The following is a 21,550-nucleotide window of genomic DNA, read 5'->3' as shown; positions in this document are numbered from 1 at the left end:
ATCTCAGACAAGGTTATAGATCCTAACCAAAATTATTATTACGATTTGTAATTAATGGAACACTGATACGTAATGGACGATCAGCTTCCTCAGCAAAAATGACTTCATCTAGCTAGGTGTTCGTCTTCACGAAAATTCTGTACGAACCGACCGGGTTTTATCGGCACGATCAAAGGGATCGCGATACGACGTTGACACAAGGCTGAACTTGGTGTCGTTCTTCTCCTGTGACAGCTTCACTATCTTGTTCTTTTCGAAGAACGCTCAATCCCATTATCTTTCGCCCTGGTTGACCTGCTACCCGGGCGTAAAGTGGGTAATCCTGTCCAAGAAACGATCTTCAATCTTCTACACTCTACGCGATGAATACCAGGTTCTTGGGAGGTTTCGAAGGTGTTACGTGATGACTTTCTTGTAGGTATGAATTTTAGTTCTTCAGATAATTATAAAATGTCAAAAAATACAAACTTTATTTAATTCATCCTATGTACTCACAAATGTGTTCAACAACATTAATCTACAATAACAAAAAAGGAGAAATCCTAGCGCCAGGTGGTTAATATAATTTCAATTTTGTATAACAACGATGTTAAAAATAATTTCGTGAATCGCTCCAGGGCTGAAATCTGACCGGATAAATACTTTGACTCGAATCTAATTGAACGTTACGGCACGCATTCATAAAAGGAAGAAAAGATAACAACGAAGCGGTAGTTGCGCCATCGAAAAAGCGGAGTTGTTACCGAATTATTTTGTGGAGAAATTGACAGTCGGTGCCAAAGCATGGTGGTTAGAGACCTTCGCTGACAATGTGGATCTGTAATTAGAACCGTGCCGTCTTCTGCCATTCCTCTCCGTTTCACGATCTTTTTCTTCTTCTTTTTTTAATCTGTTTTTGTTCACGTGAAATCTCACACAGCTATGTATTATCGTCTTAAACCAACAGACCCTGTGACGAGTAGCAGAACCTGGTTCAAAAGCAGCTACGTGGATTAAGGTAGGTAAAAGGGGGAAAGCAGGTCCCGAAAACGAAAGACGGCACGAGAGAAACTTAAATAGTAGGTCTGTCTTAATAACCTTGGTCCCGAGACGCAAACTGAATGTCATTGCAGTAGATTCGATCACGTGAGTCGGCACTGACAGCTTAATTCTAGTGTCGTGTCAATGGCGCAGCTTGGCCTTTCAAATTCGTGAAAGAACCGGGGGAATCCTCCGATATCAAAACGCCACACAGCGCCACTGTATGCAACTTTATAATTGATTCGAATCAGGATCAGTACTATGAAGAATTGCGGGTATACGTCAAAGAGGAAATTTGTTCGAATTTGTATATTTTCCTTCGTTTCATTAATTAGAACATTTTGCGACCTAGAAAATTTTCGATATCGAAAAGCATATTCGTGTTTGGAAGCTAAGAATTCAAATTTTGCAAATATTTATATACAATAGCTCGATAAGAAATTCTTATGAATATACTTAAAAATTTCATTAGTACCTCAACTGTAACTTAAATTAACTCTGAACATATTCTCAAATTGAACTCAGGATGCCATCTGAAGTATAGTGTGACAACTTGTAACTTAATACTGGATTGTAGTTCTACACGTGATATGAAAATCTCTTTAATTTACTATACTTTATCATAATATAAGATTAAATATTACTAGTACATAAACAAAATCATGTTGACACGATTATGTGTACGTGTTAGTCAAAAACTGTTAAATACAAATACAGGACTTCACGTAAGTTAAACTCTTGTTTCTCATTAGGTTATGTTACACTTATATATATATATATATATATATGTACATATATATTAAAATATTTTAATGATGAAAATATGTATATATTCAGAAAATAACAGAATGTCACTTTAGCGGTCTCGCATATAATATAACAAACGGTCCTTTGAAACGGGATTGTGTATTAAACGTTCATAAACTTCCGAAAATTCATAAGATATATTTCGCTCGGTATGAAAGCACATTTAATACAATAAAGGAAAATGCATCAAATACGCCACCAGGTGTGAAGAATCTCTAATTTCATATATGTTCTCAAAAATATAATAATAAAAAATATAGTCTACCATGTCTTTTAGAATCACCTGTGTCAGCAACACAAATAACAGATCTAAATAATTCAGTACCAGAGAAAGATCTATTAAATGAAATACCAGGTAATAAAATATTTTTTACTTTTAAATTAGAAGACTTGTATAATTTTTTGTATTTTTTACAGATGCACCTCTACCACAAATATCATTGCCTACAGAAATCACAGAAATTATTAAACTACATGCAAATGGGGAACCTACCTTTGAAAGTTTAGGATTAGGTGGATATGGCCCTATGGGAATTATTCAAACATTTTATGAATTACTTCATATTAATTGTAATCTACCATGGTGGGCAACAATTGTATTAACTTCAGTACTTATCAAATTTGTAACATTTCCATGTTCGGTATTGACACAAAAAAATGCTAGCAATATGAACAATATTTTGCCACAAATAGTAAAATTACAGGAAAATATGACTGAAGCAAGAACATGTGGAAATTATCAAGAAGGTGTGTACTAACATTTATCCAGCATACTATAAGGTATGTATTATTATATATTTATCTAAATAAATAAATTTTATTCTTGTCTTTTAGCTAGTGTATATGCTTTTGAATTACAAGAGCTGTTGAAGAAAAATAATGTTAAGATGCTTCCTGTTTCAAATATTTTGAAGGTATGCAATTGAATGGGTATATTATGTACTTAAGCACGTCTATGATAATATAAATATTAAAATTTATTCCTATATACTAAATAGGTTGCAGCACATCTACCAATATTTTTTGCTCTACGACAAATGACTACTAAACCTGTAGAAAGTTTAAAGGAAGGTGGATTGTGGTGGTTTATGGATTTAACTAGTGCTGATCCATATTATCTGTTGCCACTGGGTACTAGTATAACACTGTATGCTGTTACTTCACATGCATTGAAAAATTCAGGAACCATGTCTCCAATGATACGAAATATGTTCAAAATAGTACCAGTTATTTCATTTATATTTGCAATGAAGTTTCCAGGAGTAAGTTACATAGCTCTTATTTATCTTTAGTTTGTATCGTAAATATTTAAAAAAATTTGTTTCAGGCCATTTTGTGTCACTGGACTGTTTCAAATATTCTAACCGTGGCAGAAAATCAAGTAATGCGTTCAGAGAAAGTAAAAGCATGTTTTAATATTCCTCCTACGCGGCGTATGACGACCACAAATACAGTAAAGAAAGACAAAGGCTTCAAGCAATCATTCTCTGATGGTACTTTCAGATAAATATTCGCAGTATAATACAGTTTTAGATTTATTACATAAACAATTCTTTTTTAGCTTGGACTAACATGACAATATCTAATAAATTAGCAAATTATGCACGTGCCGATGTAAAACAGTTTAATAAAGCAGCTAAAGGTCCACTCCAAAAGACATATAAATACAACCCAGTAAAAGATTTATCAAAAACATCAGCAACAATGAAAAAATGAGATTTTATGTATATGAAATTTCTTTATATATTTAATTAGTTATAAAGATCTAATTGTAATAATTTGAAATTTATATCAATAAACTAGAAAATAATGATAAGATATCTCTAATAAATTACATATGTTGAATTTCATACCTTTTAGATAATATTAACATTTTATACCAATACATTGATTAATTACTTCAAGTAGATGATTGTTTTCAAGAGCTGCTGCTATTCTTTCTTTATCAGCTAATTGTTTATTTACTGCTACCTCTGACATATGAGTACCTGGTGTAATTTCAACACTAACTTTAAATCTTGAAGGTAGAACTCGCAGTAATTGTACTCTAATTGATAAACCAATTAATGTTGCCATACTGCAATGTGGTATCGTTGGAGTAAATTTTACGTGAACTGTACTTGCTTTATTATTAATCTGGAAGAAAACATATTACTTTTTTTGATAATAAGGTTGATAATGTATACCATAATCTTTTTATATCATGTTCGTATGTTACTTCAATGAGACTTTGTTCTACCACATTCAATTCTTCCAATGTCAAAGGATGTTCAGGATCATTGATGTTTCTAATCAAATCTGTGAATCATATGTTAGAAAAAATAATTGTATACGACATCAAAATTCAGAAAACATTATGATATTAATAAATACATACCAAAAATTTCACGTGCATCAAATTCATCTACAATATCTTCATCTTCATCTTCTGCAGTAATTTCTCTTTCATCTATTTTTTTATATAATTTGGGATTAATATTTTCAAACGAATCCTCCATTTTCTTCGTTAAAGAAGTGAGAATTTTATACAGTGATGTAAACCTCATAAAATTATTTTTCCGTTTTATTCAGAAGTATGTAAGTATGTATATATATATATATATTTTTAATCCGAGTACAGAAAGTAACGTAAAATTTATATCAGAGATTAACACAATACTTAAAGATCCCTTTAATTCAGATGAATAATAGAATTCTATGGATCGTATACAATCCAATGTTGTGATAGGTTTTCTTTTACGTGTAATACTGCCGTTGATGAAAAAAGGAAGAAATCATAACACTGTACAGTTTGCAGCGATCACATTCTTCAAAGATCTGCCTGTGCATGCGCATTATGGCTAGTTAGGGGTTACGACTTACAATATTATCACATGTACCAAATGTACATATTCACATATGTATATCTTTATTTCGGTAATTTAATATATCATAAATACTGAAAATATTTTGTGATATTTGTAAAAACCTTTTTACTATATTAAGGAAGATTTGACTCCATCTATTTCTAACGAATAGAAAAAAAAGGTGAGGTTATGTACAGCATAAGGTTATGTGCATGTTTTATATATCTATATTTTTTTTATGTTTTGAATTATAAATAATTTTAATTACGGTTTCAAGATGGCTACATCTCTTGCGAGACAATTAAAACAATTAAGAACCCCTCAAACAACAATACTGTTTCAAGATAAAAAACATGCAAGCTTGTTATTTGATCCCACAGAAGCTGCTAATTTAGACAGAGAAACAGTTCTAAGCATAGGTAACACATTTTATTTTGTGTTTCTATCTCTACATATTTTTTATTGAAGCAATAATTGATACTATTTATTTCTTTCCCAGGTCAAAATGGATTGCAAGAGTTGATTAAGCTATCAGACGTATTTTTAGAATTTGAACATACTCTTTTTGCACAAAGTTCACTGAATCTTGAACGTGCTGTGCAAGATGTAAAAGTTAACAAGAAGTTAGATAGACAGATTGAAAAGTTTCTTATCCTTCTATCTCCTTACTTCTTGCTTAATAATGCTCATAAAACTCTTGAATGGTTAATATGTAGGTATCACATTGAAGAATTTAATAGAGATCAATTTTTGCTTTTAATATTACCCTACCATGAAACTCGGATGTTTGCAAGAGCGTTACAAGTATTAAATCTATCTGATGATGCTGATAACTGGCACTGGTTAGAACCCCTTCAAAAGCCAGGTGTTCCCTTAGCTACAATTACATTAGTCAATCGTCTTAGTTGTGATAATGCTTTACTAAAACTAATTTGCAATCACGTAATTACCGCTACTAACACATATTCAGAGCGAGCGTCTTCTTTAAGTACTTTGTATGCATTTTACACAACTTCAATATTAGGAATTATTGATCAATCACCTGGAATTTCCGAAGTACAAATGGGCCATATGTTACCAACTATTTTAAAAAGTTTAGAAAGTTCCATATCTGATTTCGCAGCCAGTAGTTACATGATCTTAGCAAAACTGACGTTCAAAGAGAAACTGAATGACATAACTATGGAAAAATTACTTCTGAAGATATTCAAAAAAACGCATCTAAAAGAGGAAGCATTGCACCTGTTATTCTTTTTGTACAATGTACCAATTCATCAACTTACTACAGTTCCAAAAAGTCTTGCTACTCGACTATCGGAATTGTCCTGGTTCATCGAGCTCGCAATCAAACTTCAATCCTCTAATGTGAACATATTAAAATTCATTGTATCATTACTACAAACAAGTTGTCGCATGATTTTGGACAATCCATCAGAAACAGTTCGAATACAGAATATGGTGAATGAGATATTGTCACGAATAAAGCTGGATGATATCGGAGTGGACACCATTTTGTGGAATGTATTACAGAAGGAGTTTCTTTCAACTGACATGAAAAACGAAGCTAGAGAATTCCTAATAAGATTGTATCATACTCTTGAAAGAACATATCCTGAAAGATTCGATGATTACTTGAAAGGATTGATGAAACGCAGTGAAACAGACAAAGATTCTAAACTGGCATTGGAATTTGTTACATCCTGGCATTTTGGAGCCAAGGACACGCAAGAAGTTGTTGGTATACTTGACAAATTGATTCATATCAATCCGGTACAGAGAATTGTAGCGTTGGAAATGTTGGCGGATTCTGACGTGAATATTCCTGAAAGTTTCCAGGAGATGATGACAACCACGATACAATCCAGATTCAGTGACACAGAAGTAGATGTAATCAAAGCTTTGCTCACTATTTCTACGAAACGCCTAACAAGTCTTCTATCTGCAGATATATTGATTGATGAGTTGAAAATATTACTATCGACTTGTCACACCAGCCGTAGGAAAATACTAGCGAAACCAGCGTTGAAAATCCTATTAGAACTCTGTAAAATCGGGGATGATACTAGCGTATTCATTACATCATTGCCATATTTATTCCCAAATGACGACGCAGACGTGGATATCGCGATGGAAGTATTAGAATCAAATTTTGCTAGGAACAATATTTACATGCAACACGTGCAGAAGGATCTAGGAAAATCACCGAACGCAGAGGCAGTTTCATCAGCATCTTTTCATAATATATTAAACTGGGAATTGTTGCCACCAACAGATAGCATATTAAGCGCAATGAAGCAACAGATCTCTCATGGTGATGCAGCTTCTATGTTTTTCAATCTAATTTTACTCGGATCCGTATGTAGAGTCCCTGTTGGATCTTTGGAACCGCAAATAGCTCGAGAGGTAATCGAAATGGCCACAGAGATGATTAAAAAATACCCGCAAGTAAAATTATTACAAAATTGCAATAATATTACAGGAGATAATATACAAATGGCCATAGAATTAACTTCTCAAGGTGTTCTCCCATTGCAAGTGGGTACCTACGTTCTGGAAATGGTTCACAGACGTCTCGATTTGAAGTCGAATCCGGCGATTGATTTCGAGAACAATCAACATCGTAGTAATTTGATTTTGAGACTTCTTGAGATGTTCTTCGAGGGAATAGACAATGTATATTGGTGCAAGCATTATTCTCGTTGTCTACAAATATTTTTCCAAAGACATTTTTCCACGATTCAGGATCTTATCCGCTTTCTCTCTCAACTGTACATAAAGCCTGTGAAAGTGCAAACGTCCTTTCATTGTTTGAAGATAACTCAAGTCCTGCTGAATCAATGCAAATCTACTGAATGGGCGTTCGAGGATAAAGTCTTTGTCACGAATTTGTTACTTTCGTTAGCCAGAGAGAACAATGAATGTCGAATAGCGTCATTAAAAGTACTCGAAAAGCTCATAAGCAAGTACTCAAGTGCTGAAGTGCTTAATCGTTGCACAATGGTGGATCCTTTTCCATCCTTACTGCAAGAACTTGTCATCAGAAGTTCAGAAATATCTTTAGATCCTGATCAATTATCTTTATCTCTTTACATTCTATTATCACCTGATCCAGATGTATGCAAACAATTGAAGATGGATCTTCGAAGGAGGCTACAACAAGCGCAACAAATGTTATTTGAGATAGTCATGGATCAGCAAACTCCTTTACATATTAAATCACAGCTGCTTGATATTCTAGTTCACGTGAATGGGCCCACAATACTTCAACGATTAGTTCCTCTTGGATTACACCTTCTAGAAATGCTTCAGACTGATTCTAAAAATAAATCTGCAGGAAATTTGTTGAAAAACATACTTCAGAGATTCAACAGCACAACAGTAAAAGCACTCACTGTTGAACAAGTGTGGAAGTTATTCGAAGCTAGCATAGAGGAGCACAAGATTCAACTAATAACAGAATCCGGAAATCAACACCCGCCAAGTGTGATTCTTCTAAAACAAATAGGTAGTACCTTCTTCCAAAAAGCTGAAGAAGCGTCCAATATTCTTCAGAAGAAAATTATAGCTAAATTAGTAGACGTGGCCACTGATTGTGAAATAGGAAACATTATTTCTTCAACCAATAGAGCAATGAGAAAAATTCAAGTGAACGCACAGCTTATAGTCGATGAACTACAGATCATGAAGGATCTCAAGAATGCTGAACCAAACAACAGTAAAATGAAAAATAAAAGACGGATCAGTCTCATTCGCGCTCCTGACCCAACCATCATCAACAGAAGAGAATGGAAACGTGGCGTGACTCTTTTAGAGTTCGTTCAACAAGCTGACAATATCGAACACGAGGAATTACTCTACCCGATCCTGTTTAATTTGCTGAAGACATGCCTCAGTTTCGAAGAACAAAGTCCTATAGAATATACGAACCAATTATTACTATCCACTATTCATCGATTGACAGTGAAGAAATTGCCTATTCGTGATGCTCATTTACAAATAGACTTAATCACACAATGTATTAGAACTTCAAGGAATCCCCAAACTCATCATCATGCTCTATTAGTTCTAGTAGAATTATTAAAAATCGTCGATGTGAGATGTGCTCTATACACTATAATGCCTATTTTCACTTTCATGGGAAGTTCTGTCGTACGTCAGGACGATGCTTATTCTATTCAAATAATATCCAAGACCATCGAGACCGTGGTTCCTATAATAAACGCGGTTGAGAATGAAACTCATGCTTGTGAGGTTCTGAGAACATTTATCGTTTCGTTACCCGATATTCCAGAACATAGACGAACTCCATTATTTGTGAAGTTATTACAATTATTAGATAATCATTTTCATTTGTATTACTTATTGAGTTTCGAAAGCCACGTTATGTCGAGAACTATGCGTATTACGAATCAAAAGACACCTGAACAGAGATTAGAATTTGCTCTACAGGTATCTCAAGAATTTCCACCCACGAGACTTATTCAGGTTTGCGTGAAATTGGCTCAGTTTCTGAAAGAATTGCCTGTAGATGTAGAAGACGAAGAAGGCAGGAGAGCTGCAATTTCTTTTAAATATAAACACATCTTTGATGTTAGTACTAGTAGTCCTAAACACTTGAGACATTATAAATATACTCTGGTCCAGTTTTTAAGTAATCTGTTATCGTCAACTCATTTTATTAATAAAGTCGCCGAGTTCGATTCTACCGAAGTGAATAATGTGAGACCATATTATGATCAACTGATTGTTGAATTAATCATACTAATTCAATGTACCTCGAAGAATGCTGATAAACATCAAGGAAAGCCAATTGCGAAATATTGGAAGGTTCTTTTGCATCATTTATACGACGTGTTAGATTTGGTGAATAATTTATTGCCAAATGGAGTATTCTTGGTCAGTATCAAGCGTCTGATAGAACATGATTTACTGACAGTGAAGAGGAAAGCCTTGGATCTTCTTAATACGCGTCTTCAACAAAGAAAGTTTAATGAAGAGGATCATGAAGATTTGTTACAGTTGATTGAATCTTTATCGAAGACAGTATCAGTGAAAGTAAAGTCTGAAACGCAGGAACAGGAGATTGTACAGCAAACTGTCTTGATTACTATAAAATTGCTGGCGAAATTGTTGGCCAGCGATCATCCCATACTGTTCAAACCGGTAAGCCGATATATTATTTAACAGAAATAGAAAATCATTGGTTGACCAATTAATTGGTCATTAATAGATTGCAGGTGTTTATGCAATTTCATATTTTTGTAAACATAAGTGAAAAAATAAATCTTAAATGTAGAGTTGTTCTATTCAGCAACTACAATATTATAATGAAGACCGTATTTTGAATATCTTATATATTTTTGCGAAAAAAATCCATTACTGATAGATAATTAAATAAATTATTAATACAAATTTTTATTATTATTATTACTTTTTTGTTATAGATTCTTGAGACAACCACTGAGCTGTTAGGTTCAAAAGAAGGACCTGTACTAGCCAGCGCTGCTCTTTGTGTCGCGGAATTATGCAGTTCTATGCGTATTCACGCGATACATTCATTGAATAAATTTGTACCGGCGATCCTGCATTTGTTAGAAGATCACTGCCATCAAGATGTGCCGGATGTAATAGTCGTCAGTATAGTAAGCGCGTTGCAAAAGATCGTCGAATCTGTAGGGAACTTCTTATCTTTGTATTTGGATCAGTTACTCTTTGAACTGGCGAGATTGAACTCTCTGTACACTGATACGGAACATCAAAAGGTATGATTTACTACTTTATTAAATACTTCTGTCGCCGCGATAAATGTATTTTATAAACAATCGTATACTAACTATTCACTATCTTTTAACCACATTTCGTAGGTTTCTCAAAGTGTTTTCACCTTTTCTATTCATTCCCTATTGTTTACTATATTTTTGAAGATTTTTTACATATAGTTTTTAACTATCTGATATGATTTTATCAATATTTGAGACTACATTATACAATTAGACGATAATCAATATTTTTGAAGATTTTCCTTTTACCATTTTCATAGATTGGCATCGTAATATCACGATTAAATGCAACAACCCAGAAACTCTCCACATGCATACCTTCGCGAGTACTGTTACCAGCAGTCAACAGGACATATATGACGTTACTTGCAAAGAAATTGTACCAACGTATCCCAGCGCTGATGAACGTGCTAGTAGAATCATTCAATAGTGCTCAACCTAACGACATAAACGCAGTTATACCGGATTTAGGCACATTCTTCTTGAAGGTTTTACAGTTTCGCGAAGATATTTCAAATTCGCCAGATGACATGGAAGTAGACGAATCGGAATTAACACTGAAGGATGTGGTGGTTGTAGAGGAAAGCGCCAGTAAAGCATTGGTAGCTTTAGTACTGAAACTAAGCGAGACTACCTTTAGACCACTTTATTATAAACTTTACGATTGGGCTGCTAGAAATCCACAATACAAGGAACGAAATATCACTTTCTACAGGTTGATTAAATTATTTTATCTGAGTTTCATTTTATTTTGTAATTTTTTGCATTTTTATGTGTTAAAGCTTACTTATAGTTACCTAATCAGAGATAAAAATATATAAATTTTTATCATCTGTTGCAGACTTTCAGCAAACATAGCAGAATGTCTAAAATCACTTTTCGTTCTATTTGCTGGTCACTTCATCAAGCATGCAGCGATACTGTTAAGTAGTAATAATCCAGCGATCATAGAGGAACCGCAGGAGATGACTCTGCCTGAAGAGTCTAGCAAAATCGAGTTAGTAGAAGCCATTTTATTGACTCTATATCGAGTCTTCAGTTACGACGCTCATAATTTCGTGAGTCAAGAGAGATTCGAAATATTGGCTCAACCAATTGTGGATCAGTTGGAGAATACTTTGGGCTCTACAGAGGGTTATGAGAAAAGAGCGAGTGAATTAGTGGTGCCTTGTATTGCTGCCTTCGCTAGTGCCATTCCTGATGACTCTTTGCATAAGCAATTAGTGTACCAGACGTTGCTGAAAACAAGACATACGAAACCATATGTTAGAACCGCTGCACTGAATGCGTTGGTGAGTGAAAGCTTATATTTTGTTAAGTTAATTGTATTAATTATTATTAGCTAATTAATATTCATTCATAATTGGTTACAAATAATATTGTAATGATATCGTTACTGGACGATTATATTAAAACGAAATAGATTTAGTTAGTCGTATCAGAAGTACAATTTGATTAAGTTCATAAAATGCTATTAATTTAATATTTTATTTCACATGAATATAGGTTGAAATTGTAAGGAAGCTTGGTGAAGATTTCATGCCACTCTTGCCAGAAACTATACCCTTCTTGGCAGAAGTGTTGGAAGACGAAGACGAAACTACGGAGAAGTGTGCTCAAAATGCAGTACGCACCTTGGAAGAGATTTTAGGCGAGCCCTTACAAAAATATTTCTAATTTTCAATTTAATTTTTTAAATAAAATTCCAATTAAATTTCATAAAAATTATATACATATATATATATATAATATATATATATATATATATTATCCTTCTGAAAATAGAATTTAATGAAATATTCGGGAAGGCAAATGTATTATGAAAACATCTGTTTATTCTTAACTTAAGTCACAATTTGGACGAAATATAGAATATATTATTTCCTTATATTATAATACATTATCGTAAGTTTACGTGTACGTTTATGTGTGTCTGTATGCGTGAACATGTAGGTAGAAGACCATGGCAGCACTAATTAGGCGCCTGGTTTCTTAAATATTGACAGCGGTTCTTATTACGAGTGGCGACGAGCGCATTATAGTCTTTTCTTCGAGAGCGTCTCTGAATTTCGCGCGCGTGAAAAAGACATTTTCCAATTATGTGTCTCAACCAAAGGACATATAACTATCAAAATCGGATGAACACGAGTTTCGAGGATCCATTTGCAGACTCGACGATCATTCTTCTTTCTAAAAGTGGAGAAGAAAGAAAAGAAGATGATGTTCGATACTCCTCGACGATCCTATTTTTAGAGATCCATTTTCGTTTGGAGATCATCCTCGTAGAAAAATGCAACGTAGGCCTTCTCGCTGACGCTTTTTGGGCTGGTACCATAAATTTTATCGCTGATTCTAACACGAATCACACCTGTGGCACCTCGGCTGCGTTACGTAGAGACATTTCCTCGCCCTGCTCTATTGATGGAACTTTCCTGCAAACGAAATTTAAGCTTCACTTTCTATATTGCAAGGATATTTGTTGTGAACTGCAATCGTTGGATATTGGACTGTTCAATGACACCAAAGACGAATCAAAATAAGCCAGAATATTCATACGTGAGTTTTCTTATATTTACTTAATTATTGTTTTAAGAATATTTTTAAAAATAATTCTTTATACTAGTATACGATATGATCGCTTATATTAGAACGATAAAAATTGGTCAGCAAAATATAAAATGTTCATAATAATCATGAATATACTACAATAAAGTAACCAGGATTTTGCCTTGTTAACTGACCATCGCTATCCCTACTAGTTCTTGGAACTGAATTCGTAGACTGAATTTCTGACGTTACATATTGAAAATACACTAATATGTCAGATATATATATCTCAATGAAGAGATTTACTCAGGAGAGTGAAATTACTTGGGATTCCTTGAAAATTGACCAGAATGATAGCAAGCAACGATCATTTAAGATGCCATTGCGATATTTTCAAATCATGAATTCGCCATGTATAATCAAGCAGGTTGCGTTGTACGTATAAACAATTAAAATCAAAGGGAAAGGAACTTTGGAGCGAACAAATGGTACAGCTGCACAGTTATTCCACGACCTTTACTCACCTCTTTCTATACTGAAAGATAATGTAGACGATGATGGCGTTGCCAACGAACAGCAGAGCAATTAGAACGGTTGGCAAGACAATATCTGCAAAGGTTAAAAAAGCATAGATTAGTAGGTGCATCGTGCGGATTTTCGTCTTCCGCTTCTACGATTCGTCATTCCGCGGCTCACTCTTCCCTCCCACTTGAGAAGCGTGTGGCACAGTGAACTTCGTACTTATGCGGATTGTCTAATCGGTCGAAGTTTGTTATTCGAGTGTCAACGTTTTTGTGCTCTGATTGTTATTTAATCGATTGATTATAATGGTAATTAACGAGGAAACTGCGTTTTTTGTAAGAATTATTACATGTTGATTTACTGAATATTTATTATCGAACGTACATTACACATATGAAAATCTCTAGAAAATCAGTTTCTTTTTTATTCTGAATTTTCTGAAGATATTTTCTGAATTTTCTGAAGAAAATAATTCTGAAGATATATCTTCCTGGATAATTGTTCTCTTCATTTGTAACAATAAAAAAGGATGACTTTTAATTGTGACAAGTATGATGCTAGTTAACTTGTTTCTTTTTAAAGGATCCATAACGAAAGTACTATATTCAGAATTTAATGTATTCCCAAAGACAATATATTCCAATAGAGATGCAAAAACAATGAAGAAAAATGCGGATAAAACAAATTACCTTTTACTTATGAATTGTTTATGATTAATGGAATATATAAAAAAGATATGAGAAAAATGTGTTGGAATGTAATATCGTAATAAATATACGTAATGACTTTGAATGACACTGAACATTTAATTCGGTTCTATTGATTTCGATTACCGATAGTATTTAAACGGACATTAATACAATAACATTGTTTTGTTCTCTATTTTGCAATCATAACATTGTAGGTCAGCACTTAATGTAAAATCGATAATCATTAATCAACAAACGAAGTTTATTACGACTTACAAGACAGAGAGAGAGAGAGAGAGAGAAATCAGTTCTTTTGTATAATCTGCTGTGAAAGCCTGATAATCTTTAGAATTTATCATAGTCACAATTTCTTCAAGACTCTTGTATAATTAAATATAAAAAGTTCTCTAAATTTTAATTTCAATCCAAATTTCATTTTTCAATCTAGTTGTCAAATACAAAATTTACAAGTTCCAATCAAATACAACTTCACCCTTTAAGAATCTTCATATATTTTCAATTTAAATAAGACGTACTGTGATCTGGAAACAGTTTGTTTCGCGGCTGATATCGGGCGATTTTAATAAAATGAAATTTACCAGAGGAAACGAGAGACGCAAACGCGGCGAATGTGAACGGTGATAACGAACTGCTAAATTTTCACAATCGTACTAATAGGCTTGTCCGTTGTCACGATGCTCTGAACGTTAATTTCAACAAAGAGGAACAAGATCAATGGGCTGTAATATTCCCGTCAATTATTCCGTAATTCTGAGAATCGAGCAAACTACGTTGCTTGATGACGAACATCAAAAGAATCCAGGCGATTGCTTGGAAAAATAATAATTATAACAGTTCTTTATACAAAATGGAGTTATACGTTATAATTGGATTAAAGATACTTATAAAAATAAAACGATCGTATCATCGACGATAAAAGAAGGAAAATAAAATACGAAGAGAATAACAACAGTTTTAAAGATTTGCATGTTTTATCGAAATTACGCATATCGTTATGCAATACACGCATATAAATAACAATTTTGAACACAGTTCACGGATTATATAGCAATTACGCTGTTAAAAATGATTTTCGAACATTTCAATACCGGTGGTGAAGAATTGCCGGTTGCACGTGACATGTTATCGGAAAAACGACGGGATCACCGACGAAACGTGACCTCTGCTTCACTATTCTTTGTTTCTGTTTTTATTCTTACAACATATTCAATCACAGTGTCACAACTCGTTCGTAACGATAACAGTAAGAAGAATTATCGTCCGTTACAAAACATCGAATAAATACACGGTTGATATTTCCTCTTTAAATAGCTTACGCTGTTAATTGTTACCCTGTAACGATCATTTTTCTCGGAAAAATTTCAAAACACGAAAGAAAATTTTAACGAATTCGAGTAACTTTACGAATCACAGAAACAACCTGACGGGGTGATAGAATTTAATTAACGAGTATGTTTAACGTGTTGAAAAGAAAATGTTAGAGTTTCTTTTACTGACCTACGACGTAGTCTGTTTGCTTCATCATGGCTGATTGCGCCGAATCCATAATGTTGCCGTTGATATCCGCGACTGCGTCCTCGCCCCGACCAATCCTAACTCCAGTGCCAAGGATATTATCCCCCGAAAGACTGGATAAACGATTATGGTCGTGTTCTGTCTTCAGGATCACCGCCGACGTGGCTGTAAAAACACGAAATAAAAGAAATGATTTCGTTGAACGAGAAATGGTCTAATCGATGGTCGACTACCTGAAGTGAACCTAAGTTTGATGACCTTACATGGTATGGCTTCTCGTTACTTTTTACTATTATTTCGTATACTCACATGTGCAATGTACATAGACCATGTGTGAGAATTTCGGAGATGGTTTATAAACAAATTGAAAATTAGTGGGAAAGAACACGAAGAGTGGCGTTTTTCATTTTTTGGAAAAGAGAATTTATGGAGAAATCGTGAATATATTTTAAAATATTTGTTATGGCTTTATCAAGTTAGAGATACCGATACTAAGAAGTTGATAAAATTCTACAAATTTTCTTATCTATGTATTCAACGGGTTAAGATCTTTCTGAATGTAACATTATTTTTGTTCTCAATGCGTTATCAAATAACCTTCGCAGTATGTAACATTTGACCAGCGAAAATAAATGTGCAAATATCTTATTCAAACGACGTAGATATAAATCTTTTAAGGGTACGCGATACACAGTTTAAGCAAACATAAAGATAAAAATGATACGGAATTATCGCAGGAGATATTGACATGGATATAAAAATGTGATTAATAAACAAGTGAGTAATAATGAAACTTGAAACACGAGGATGTCACGAGGGTCTCAGAACTTTGTTGACAGTTTAGAGTTTCCTATTTGTCAAACTCAGTGCAACAAGGTATTTCAGAAACTTTCTCAATCATCGACTCTTCTATTCGAGGAAGATAATCAAGTAAAAACTAAAAGGTCAACTTTTTTGCTGCACACGATATAGAACTCACTGAGAATTATTAGAACAAACGAACTTTCTGATCGAAACCAATCAAACTTTTATATACTGGTACCAGAGCAACAAATCACTTAATTACAGCTCTATCTATAGTTCGTCTTCGTTCTATTTCGTACTGCAGAAATTTGCATACATCTTTTATTCCTTTCTAATCCTATTACGTTCCTTGAATCATTTTTTCTTCAATTGTTTTGTATTTTTCTATTTTCTAACGAACCATTACAGTTATATCTCCTTTCAGTTTTATATATAAAGATTTTTCGTGAAAAAAGAAGGTATAAATCGCCGGTCTCTTTCCGTTGTTTTTTGCAAAAAAAGGAAAAGGGAAACGCAACGTATATTCGTTTCCAACAAAAAAGAATGCTCTGAAGAATTTCCAATGTTTCTACGTGTATATCGCGAACAGTAATAACACGGTTCGTCCGAGATGGTGCAATTATGTACGAATAAATTCTTTTTCTCCTGAAGGGCGTACGTTTTATGATGGCGATTCGTTGGAAGGTTCGCCGCGAAAGACAAACGGCCAGCTCTCGAAAACGGCTTCTGTTTTTAGAGGCGGAGAGAACCGCGCCCTCGACGCTCCCCCGATAATATCGAAGCCACGTTAGAATGGCCAAGCCTTGTAAAACACGTTTACGATCCAGTCGATCACCGTTTCTTTCCTCTAGAAACACACGCTCATGGGTGCTTTCGGCCACGAAGAATTAGCATCCGCGGCTTGGGATTTATATTTCGCCGGTGAAACGCAAATTGCACGTTTTACCATATGTTGCAGGAAAGAAACACGATCAACGAGACCTAGAAATCTCTTCTACCAGGTTAAAGCTAATATCTTCGCAACCAACATTTTATGAAGACTTCACGTAATTCGATATTTTTCCACAAAACAGGAAGTTTCAAAATAGCAAACATAGCTACGTATGTACATATTTCACCACCGAATTGATCGAAAATGATAGATCACCTTGGAGTAGTACAGAATCCTAATTTAGTATAGTTGATCGCCGAACTTCAAACACCTAATATAGTATAGTTGATCAGTAAACTCTGAATAGCAAGAAATCCTTGAAATTGTTAAAGGTCACGCAAGAAACACTTTCAAGTGTATGTACACAGTGAAACGCGAACAATCGAGAATTATCCGATGGTATTCTGGAGAAATGCTGACCAGATCGGCGAAACAACCACAGTTTCACGCAATACTTTCCCCGTCTTTCGCTCGCTTCGTTGTTCCAGAGAGTAAATTCAGTGTTCACTATAAATAACGTTTATGTGTTTGCACGAAGACATTCGTCTTTATCGAACCGTAACGAAAACACGACTTTACGAGCACGAACAGAAGCCGATAAGCAATTATTATATTGTTCTATCCAAATGAAGCGAACAATATTTCGAGAGGTACTGATGCCGATTACAGACTGAACGACCAATGAATGATTCAGCCACGTTCAACAGTGAGCTTACTCTTTTTGGAAAGTTCTGTATTTGCTATGAAACTGTCGATAATTTCGAACTTCACTGTTGAGATAATGCCTGTAACAGATGGCATGGAAAAATACCAGAGGTATATGTACATAACATTAAAATTTGGCATTACTTTGGTTTCAATTTTTTTATATTTATCAGTTATATTGTTTCGTACAATGATGTGAACTGATCTTCTCGATATTAGATTCAGGTATTGATTAAATTTATAGAATGAATGCCATTTTTTAACGATAGCTCTAACGAAATCTGAAGTTACAATAGTAGTATAGTATAGTATAACCGTGGCTAAAATGGAATATTTTGCAAGCAAAGGAGAGAAGGGAGAAGAATTGCGAATAAAAATTTCTATTCACGTCATTTAACATCGGTTGATAGAATCGTGTGATCTAATTTTTACAAATTTAGTGTCGTGAAACTGTAAGATACAAAATCTGTGCAAACACACGTGCGGATTGAGGAATAATGTTCTTCGAATTATTGATGAAGCACATCGTAGATATGCAAATTAAATAGGAATTTACAAGAATAGTCCGAGGTAACATTTAAAAACATGTGCATCTGAAATACTATTTATATTTTACCTCCAAATGAATAATTCAATTAACAAAATGTTTAGACTATTAAGTAATCTTTAAAATATTTCGTTTGCTTTTTCTCTTTAAATACACCAGGCTCCGCGAGTCGCATTTCTATTCCAAGTGACTATGGAAATAAATTTTCATATTTCACATGATTCTCGGAAAGAAAAAATAATATATTGTTGTAGTTCAAAGGAATTCGGTTTATTGAACTGTTATGTGATCGCGAACTCGTTTGAGTTCCACGATGTCTTATGATTTAATGGTTCGAGGAAATAAGAGAGTGTAAAGCCGTGGATTGCAAAGTCCACTTGGATGTATAGTCACGATCAACAAAAAAACGAGGAAGTAACAGCAGGAGAATGATTAAACCCGTATTATATCCGCATTTAAACAAATAGTTTCTATTAGAACTATAAACATTTATATTGAATATAAGAACTGGACACATTGAAATAAATGACTAAACAAATAATTACCTTTTTTGTTGCGAGTGAAGTATTTTTACAACTCAGTATGTTGTCAACAATTTCAATGTCACAAACATTGCCTTTTTTATTTAATCTTAGAATTAAACCTGTGTTTTTTCTCTGCTTGTCAAGATTTTAAAAATATTACTCGTCGTAATATTGAAATATTAAAAATATCAAAATATTAATAATCATACATTTGGCTTTCATAAAATTTCCTCAATTTATCAGCTACTTTTGAACCTACCAGATTTCTTCCTTTTCAATTGTGTCCTATCAAAATCTTCCTTTTTATTCATACATTGATGTTTCTCCCTTGCGATCTAGAAAATATTTTTATTAAAAATATTTAATGTTCTTCTCGTTGAAATCGAAAGGGATATGGAAATTAAGCAATGGAGAGCTTCAACGTGATATCACATTTAATTCGAACGGTATCGCAACAATTCTTAATTAAAAGATATGAGTGCGTCCTTATCCGGAGTAATTTGTCGATGATCGAACTTCTCCGCTCGAACATCGACTGACCCAATTACATTGATTTTATACTACCGCTACTATCGATCGTGTTATTGTCATCGTATTTATCCGCAGTTAATTAAGACATTATACGTACCAACAGTAAAACAGTAGTGTGAGTAAAATTTATATCATTTAAAATAATCTGTATATATCATCAAATGAAATGATTTATTGTTGTAAAGATGAAACGAACTCGTTTCCATCTTACAATCAACTATCGATTGTTGTCTTTCAAAACTCTTTGATACTGTACTTAACTTTATCGATTTCGAAAATTTCTATATCACATTTTATCGAAAGCCTACCAGAATCATTTGTCAACAAGCAATCGGGAACATTCGTGTCAACACACGATCATCGACGAGTTATTGACAAAATCATGGCATCAGGTCACCAAATTCTGTCATCTTGTTTTGCATTGCCTCCTCTGTCGTGTCATGCACCAATGCACAATTCGATTACTGATACCGCACGAAAAAAGAAATAGACGCGATTGCATGAAAATCGAACGATCCGTTTATCACAGTTCAATACGCAAAGATTCTGATGAAACGATGATCTGACATGGGTTATCGGAGCTTCGTTTCACAGTAATCGTTTTATTTTTTCGATCCACGACGGAACCACGCGTCGTTCACGTTCGTATTTAGCAAGAAATCACGGAAAATCGTTAAATGGAATGCTTGTCGCGAAGCTTTCAGTGCATCATATTCTAAATTTATAAAATTATTAAGTTGCGTAGTAAGATGTATGCATTAGTTTGTTATGTTATCTCTGCAAATCGATTAAGTAACTTATTTATCAAATCTCAGTTTATTCTGATACTTTTATAAGAAGATGCCGATATATACATACGTCTGTATTGTTATATTCTTTAAATCAGTAAATGATTAGTCACAAAAGGATTTTCAAATAGCGAAATAATTAATATTCCAATGTTAATATTATTTACAGTAAATATTCCGATAATCTGAACTGTCGTAAACCCTTCAGCATTTATTTTTTTTCTTCCAATTGAACTCTATATTTATGTAATTACAAACAGATAATTATAGTAATTATTAACAATATTATATATATATATAATAATATTATATAATATATACTCCTTTGATGTTTCGTGTGATATCAGATTTTATTTTTGAGCGGCTGAGATGAAAGGCAACCGTGAATAATATCCATGTTACGAAGATTGATAGCGTAATGGCGTATGAAAGGTATATAAAATAAGAACGATGAAACGAAGTTTTGATTTCGTATTATTGAATGATGACAAGTAAGATTAGGTGCAAATATTTTTATAAAACAATATCCTGTTCTCACGTTAAAGTGAAATACATAATACTACACAACAATTGCTTAGAAAATTTAACTTATTACCTTGAATTAAAAATGTAAGAAAAATTCAATATTATTTAAAATATCGATGAACGTCCTTCCTGATTTTCTACGAAATTATTTTACATTACATTAAATTTGGCTAAATTTTGTTAGATAAATTAATAAATATGATCAAGGCAATGAATAGGAAGTGCAATTAATCCTTAGTGTTTGACAAACGAGATAAATTAGTTGAATCTCTCACAAGCGGACCATATGATGTGCTACTGACTTTCTGTTTCAAAATACATAGTTCGTCAAATCGACTAATTTTCAAACAGTGAACAACACTACTGGTAGAAAGGACATCAACCGAGTCGTTGGAATCCCTTTTTATAGCCACAATATTAAAAAAACAGAGTTTAATAATATAAATAT

General features: G+C 33.6%; 4 protein-coding genes across 5 annotated transcripts in view; 2 read left to right on the top strand and 2 right to left on the bottom strand.

Annotated features, from left to right (window-relative positions):
- Positions 1-973: 973 nt before the first annotated feature.
- Positions 974-3,645, top strand: LOC132906948 (mitochondrial inner membrane protein OXA1L). Its single transcript, XM_060959627.1, has 8 exons — positions 974-1,745; positions 1,858-2,029; positions 2,105-2,182; positions 2,245-2,574; positions 2,662-2,741; positions 2,826-3,089; positions 3,155-3,320; positions 3,389-3,645. Exons 1-8 carry the CDS (start codon positions 1,683-1,685, stop codon positions 3,541-3,543), a joined length of 1,308 nt encoding a protein of 435 aa, XP_060815610.1. The 5' UTR covers positions 974-1,682; the 3' UTR covers positions 3,544-3,645.
- On the bottom strand, positions 3,541-4,581 carry LOC132906968 (MIP18 family protein galla-2). The gene is made up of 3 exons (XM_060959663.1): positions 4,205-4,581; positions 4,046-4,125; positions 3,541-3,963 (listed from the first exon to the last, which is right to left on the bottom strand). Exons 1-3 carry the CDS (start codon positions 4,371-4,373, stop codon positions 3,694-3,696), a joined length of 519 nt encoding a protein of 172 aa, XP_060815646.1. The 5' UTR covers positions 4,374-4,581; the 3' UTR covers positions 3,541-3,693.
- A 101-nt stretch (positions 4,582-4,682) lies between these two features.
- Positions 4,683-12,527, top strand: LOC132906911 (HEAT repeat-containing protein 1). 2 transcript variants are annotated; one of them, XM_060959530.1, is made up of 7 exons: positions 4,683-4,859; positions 4,951-5,092; positions 5,173-9,836; positions 10,118-10,435; positions 10,714-11,168; positions 11,295-11,745; positions 11,960-12,527. In XM_060959530.1, exons 2-7 carry the CDS (start codon positions 4,951-4,953, stop codon positions 12,128-12,130), a joined length of 6,201 nt encoding a protein of 2,066 aa, XP_060815513.1. In that variant the 5' UTR covers positions 4,683-4,859; the 3' UTR covers positions 12,131-12,527. The 2 variants fall into 2 exon arrangements, with proteins under 2 accessions (XP_060815513.1, XP_060815512.1); XM_060959529.1 differs by lacking the exon at positions 4,683-4,859 and having other exon boundaries at positions 4,912-5,092.
- Positions 12,269-21,550, bottom strand: part of LOC132906946 (uncharacterized) — a 29,038-nt gene continuing 19,756 nt past the window's right edge. The window contains exons 7-9 of the mRNA XM_060959625.1: positions 15,730-15,912; positions 13,525-13,609; positions 12,269-12,885 (exon numbers count right to left, since the gene is read on the bottom strand). Of these exons, the coding sequence (XP_060815608.1) occupies positions 12,816-12,885; positions 13,525-13,609; positions 15,730-15,912 (338 nt within the window). The 3' untranslated portion in view covers positions 12,269-12,815. The remainder of the gene's footprint in view (positions 12,886-13,524; positions 13,610-15,729; positions 15,913-21,550) is intronic.

This window comes from Bombus pascuorum, chromosome 5, assembly GCF_905332965.1.
Source record: "Bombus pascuorum chromosome 5, iyBomPasc1.1, whole genome shotgun sequence".
In the NCBI taxonomy this organism is placed as follows: Eukaryota; Metazoa; Arthropoda; class Insecta; order Hymenoptera; family Apidae; genus Bombus; species Bombus pascuorum.
The sequence above is the reverse complement of the archived record's forward strand: the minus strand, read 5'-3'. Positions and strand labels throughout refer to the sequence as shown.